Consider the following 6,000-nt stretch of genomic DNA (forward strand, 5'->3'; position numbering starts at 1 on the left):
GGAAAATAAGAGAATTAAAAATCAAATCAAATCAAAAGCCCAACATTAAGTGGGAAAAAACCCAACAACCAATATTTGATAACTGAATTATTAACATGAAGTTCAGTGATGATAGATTTTATTTAATGGCTAAACTCTGGACTTCATGAGATTACTATGGACATACCTTAAAGTTTCTTTATTAAGATTGCAACAAGTGGGGTGCCTGGGTGGCTCAGTGGGTTAAGCCTCTGCCTTCCCCTCAGGTCATGATCCCAGGATCCTGGGATAGAGCCCTGCATCAGGCTCTCTGCTCAGCAGGGAGCCTGCTTCCTTCTCTCTCTCTGCCTCCCTTTCTGCCTATTTGTGATCTCTCATTCTGTCAAATAAATAAAATCTTAAAAAAAAAAATTTTGCAAAAAACAGGTGCTTGATAGCTCAGTCTGTTAAGAGTCCGGCTCTTGGTTTCAGCTCAGGTCATGATCTCAGGGTCATGAAGCCTAGCCCCATGTCTGGCTCTGCACTAACGAAAGAGTTGGCTTAAGATTCTCTTGTTCCCTCTTCTTTTGTCCCCCTCCCTGCCACGGGCATGCATGCATGTGCACGCTCGCGCTCGCTCTCTCTCTCTCAAATAAATAAATCTTAAAATAAGTTGCAACAAATACAAAAAAATATGGAGAATTCAATGTTTTAATGCAGTAGATTTCAAGTCTCTAGTTACACCTTGCTTTTCTTCAGCAAGAGCCTACTATATAGAAAATATGTTGTTCTTGGGGCGCCTGGGTGGCTCAGTGGGTTAAGCCGCTGCCTTCGGCTCAGGTCATGATCTCAGGGTCCTGGGATCGAGTCCCACATCGGGCTCTCTGCTCGGCAGGGGGCCTGCTTCCCTTCCTCTCTCTGTGATCTCTTCCCTTCCTCTCTCCTACTGTGATCTCTCTCTGTCAAATAAATAAATAAAATCTAAAAAAAAAAAAATATGTTGTTCTTGAAGACACATTTTGATCTTAGATTTTAAGAGCTTTAAGGACCCAAATAAATCATTTTTTTTTTTTTTAAGAGGGAAAGAAACTGAGGCCCAGGGAAGGTGAGTAATTGCCTGGGATTGCACAGGATTGAATCAGGTGTTGAATCCCCATCCAATGTCTAACCCATGCCGGCATGCTTAATTCCCTGTTTCATTCTTTAGTAAATGTTGTTTGCATTGTAAATGGCATTTCAGTCACTAAACATTTTCTATCATTTAAAAAATCCTTTTTCAGTTTCCCTTTCAAGACAATCTCTTTCAATCCATGTATTACCCGCTCCAGCTGAAGTTTTTGGAGACTGTGCACACTTTATGTGGACGAATCCCACAAGTGTTTTTGAAGCAAATCGAGAAAACAATGAAAAGGGCTTATGAGAAACACGTCATCATCCATGTGGGCCCCAACCAGATGCACTGAATATTTTTCATGTTGTCGCAAATGGATTAGGCCTCTCGGGAACAAGGCAGCGTTCATCTTTAAGCTGCCTGGATCTCTTTCGTGTGAATATTTAATGGTGCTCTGTGACGGTTGAGTTTAAAAGGCCTCATTACATGTTGCTCATTTTGTTGCCCCTAAAAGGAAATATGCTTTAATTTTTTTTAAATTGCTATTTATCTCTTTGGGGTTTTTTTTAGTTGTATTATTACTCAATTCATATTGTTCAAGCAGGTGGAGCTAGCCATGAAAAGGAATTTTGTGAGCCTTCCAATGCCTGTTAAACGTCTGAAACCACGTCAGTGCCATCTCCTGTTGTATATTAATCTAGTATTCTTGAGACTCTTCCTATGCAATAGACACCCCCATATTCTTGTTATAACAGGAATCTATGCTTGTTGTACAACAGAGAATGTTAAACATTTGTAGGGGTGGGTGCCTGGGTGGCTCAGTGAGTTAAGCCTCTGCCTTCGGCTCGGGTCATGATCTCAAGTTCCTGGGATCGAGTCCCACGTTGGCTCTCTGCTCAGCAGGGAGCCTGCTTGCCCCTCTCTTTCTGCCTGCCTCTCTGCCTACTTGTGATCTCTCTCTGTGTGTCAAATAAATAAATAAAATCTTTAAAAAAATTTGTAGGGAATACAGGTCCATGGACCAAAATCAAAATTAGATTAGTCATAATCCTACCAACTGGTGGAAAGATTGTTATTTCAATGGGGGGTTGCTTCCAGCCTTTTTTCCCTACTTCTATATTTACTCACTGGTTGTCTTTTCCATTGTAATACATATGTGAAACAGTAGTTGAGTGAAAGCTGGCACCTGCTCTGAGATTTTTCTGTAGAGATGAAAATTTAGAGAAAATGATTATGTTTACAGTGCTTTATTTAAAATACGTCTGGCAGAAGTATTCAGATTTCTGCTGATTGGCAGTGTTAAAGGATGGAGCATATCTGGGTTTTTTTTTTTTTTTTTAAGAAAAGTTGTTTAGATTAGCGGAAGATTAAATCATAAGAAATATTTATGCAACCATACCTTCTGAAAGGAAATTCAATAATTATGCTAAACCCAAGGGGTCACCTTAACAGAGATGTGATTTTGTGTTTACCTACAGACAAAAACATTTTATCTCTTAGTAAGGGTGACCTTCCCTCTTCTTTAAACTCTTGGGCAACAGGTGGAAATTAAAGGCCAACTTCAAACTCATGTGTACAGAATAGATATTTCAGCTGATTCCACTGACCAAAAAATTCACCTTCATACTAGCCTTAGAAAGGGCCCTTTAAATAATTTTCCTTCTCTAGGGTTACCCAGCTGTTAGCCAAGGAACGAAGCAGGTCTTATCACCTAGCTACAGTAGAGGAAATTCTATATTCCCCCAAGGGAGCTGACTTAATCCCTAGCTGCACCTGTAGCTGGTATCAGGGTAAGAGCATTTTGCATAAGGCTTTATTTATCTCAGAAAACTTGTGCAGAAATGATCTTGATGTTCACAAGAGCCTAATGGTCTTAGGTCTTCTTCTTACAAAGAAACAAGGACACCCAATATAATTGCTGTTCTGTAAGACATACAGTTAACATAACATACAGGGTAACACAAATCCTGTATTGCAGACAAATTTTTGGAAATAAAAATATTAAATACTTTTCATCATATATAGACAGTGATAAAGACAAGTACAAATAGATAAAGATAGACAAAGATAAAAAGATAAAGAAAAGTATAAAATGAAAAATAATATTTTGTTAGTACAAATGTGGTATTCTATGTACTAGAACCCAGTTCAGTGTCATAGGTACTATATCCATAGAAAAAGTCTTATGCTGAAAAAAATGTGAAAATCTTAGCACTCCAAAGAAATATATAAATATAATGAATATTGGTATACAGCACCATTATGGTAATAACAAATTGTGAAATGTTAGAGGAATGGCCCGTACTTTCATCTCGATCAGTTTGATGGCCTGTGATTTGTTATTTTTGCTAAGGAAATTACCAGTATGATGTAGAACTCTTCACTGTTATATTTTCTGCTTCCTCATTTCACCATTAAAGGTGATGTCATTTATTATTTTATATCTAAAGGCCTTGGGGCGATTTTTGGATTGTCTTTTGGATGGGAGAGAAAGCATTCTACATACCCACAAATGGGGTTTTAATGAAAGAGCCAGAATTCCCTGACTTCTGTTCCAGTCTTCTTACTTGTTTGGCATGGCCAGTAAACCCAACGAATGTCATTCAGATTTGTTGATGACTTACCGACCTAAAGAAGTTCCTTTCCTCCTTCAGTGAGTTCCACAAAAAATCTGCTGTAAAGGCTTTGAATTCTGCAACACCTTTTCTTTTATCAGAGTCTGGTTTACCCAATAGTCTTGACTATTGGTTCTGGTCTAAATACCCAGAATTGGATTTCTAACAAACGTCCATGAGAGAATTCTAGAACATTCTAGAATGATGCAGTATGAGAACGTGAAACTAGAATTTGGTATGCTTTCCTGCCTTGGAATTTCTTTATGCTATCCTGAAATTTGAGGTGAGTATGGTGGAGAATTTGGAGAACATTTGCTGTTCCAATCTCTGCTGCCTGAAAGTGCGAATTATTTTCTATTTGGTATATTACCATGAGGCAGTATTTTCTCTGCCTTTGATAATTTCCAGACAACTATGACATTAGCACCTTAGAAATCTGGGAACTGTAAATTTTAATTCAGTGGACTCCTAAATCATGCAGTCTATGGTCTGAAGTTTGCCAAAGGTTGTGTTGCTCCATATGGCACATTGTATCTGTATTGGGAAGAGTATGAGACTGGTTCTCTATCTCCTCTTCTTGTTTCCTTCAGAATTCTGGTCAATGCATATGACTACAGAGTTCCACTGAAGAATGAAAGAACACTTGCCAATAGAAAAATGTATTTTTGAATGCATTGAGAGTGAGACTTTCTATAGTAGGGTCACTATTCTTATAATATTTTTCTTGATGAGCTTTTCTCCAATACAAATCTCAAAAATTGTGACTTACATTAAAAATTTCAACGTTTAAAAAAAATTAACTGGCTAGAAAATCTGTTTAAGTTTTCCTTCAACTTCCTGAATGATAATTTAGCATTTAGGGGAGAACACTCCAGCTTCACTGTTTATTTGAAGTCTCTGTTACATAGTGCTTCCATTGGGACTTGTTGTGACTATGACTGGATTTATCATCAAAATGGATGTTTATATGGACTCATCAAGGTTTGAGAGTATTTATCTTATTACCCCTATGGTGTTCATAAAACAGGCCAGCCATACAAGACTTTACTGATGTCACAAAATAGTGATCCAGTAATAGAATAATCCCTCCACCCACCCACAAGAGAGGACAACATTCACAGAAATTTAGATTTATGTATAACTGTTGCCCAATATTTATACCAAAAAAAGATAGATTGCACATGTTGGATGAACCACCGTAAACATGATTTCATGACTAAAAAATGTTGGATGTCATGGGAATACAAATTATTTTATCCTCACTGAGTGGTATGGCAGGCAAGCTTTCTTAGGTTTTTCTGTTTCTTGGGTCCTATTCTTTTATCTTCCTTTTTTTCATTTTTGCCTTTCCCTTCCTGTCTTTGATGTAAGCTACTGAGTAGTACCAAGAGGCTTGGCATTAATGACAGATGACAGAACTCGGGGATCCCTCCACAGGTTGAAGGAAGTTCTAATCCTTAGATGGAATCTTTATGATAAGAACTTCACAAAATTTTTTTTTAAATCACACAACCCGTACATAGATAACACACACACACACACCCTACATGCCTTTTAAGGAAAGAGCCCTGGTAATCTGTCGTGCTCTGTGAATTGAAGAATTCTAGACAGTGACATCTTAGGTCAACTCATTTCACAGCTGCAGGGCTGGTGTTTGAAGCTGATGAGATTTCACTGCCAAACAGAGAAAGTTATCCTAGTTTCTGTTCTTCACAGGTTAAAGCTGGAAATACTCTCTTGAGTCCTCAAGATTAAGCATGTATGTGTGCGTATAACCCTCTGAACGAACATGTAAGAGTCAGTGCGGTTTCTGCATCATTAGGTTTACACGTTTGTGTTGTCACTGAAAAGTGCACCATTGTTTATTGCTCCCAAGGAGACCCTGTGTGGATTTTTATATGTTGGAAAACTTATTTTTTAGGAATTTTTCTTTAGGAAGAAATGAGCATTAAAAAAACAATACTTCCAAGAAAATGAATTGTTACATCATTTAAAAGAAACAGAAATGTTATGATTTAATTACTTGTCTTTTTGAATGCCATCTCCTGTTTTACCCTTTTTTTTAATTAAAAGCTTTAAAAAAAGACATGTCTTTTGGTGTTATTTTGGAAGTGTGTTTCTTTTCTCATGAGATTTCAAGTTTGCAATTTTATAATATAAAATAGTAATATTTAAGTCCTTCCTCTTAAGAACTGATAAAGAAATATTTGGTTTAATAAGTAGCTTAGCCTATTTTTAAAAGTCTTTAGAACTTTGCTTTGTTTTTAAAAATGCCGTACTATAGCAGTACCTGGCTGGCTCAGTCAGTAGAGCACA

General features: G+C 37.3%; 1 protein-coding gene across 1 annotated transcript in view; it reads left to right on the top strand.

The window, feature by feature from the left end:
* The window catches only part of GXYLT2 (glucoside xylosyltransferase 2), a 92,549-nt gene extending 86,787 nt beyond the window's left edge, over positions 1–5,762 (top strand). Inside the window, exon 7 of the mRNA XM_059390163.1 lies at positions 1,239–5,762. Within this exon, the coding sequence (XP_059246146.1) occupies positions 1,239–1,421 (183 nt within the window). The 3' untranslated portion in view covers positions 1,422–5,762. The remainder of the gene's footprint in view (positions 1–1,238) is intronic.
* Positions 5,763–6,000: the final 238 nt, after the last annotated feature.

Source organism: Mustela nigripes, chromosome 2 (genome assembly GCF_022355385.1).
Source record: "Mustela nigripes isolate SB6536 chromosome 2, MUSNIG.SB6536, whole genome shotgun sequence".
Lineage (NCBI taxonomy): Eukaryota > Metazoa > Chordata > Mammalia > Carnivora > Mustelidae > Mustela > Mustela nigripes.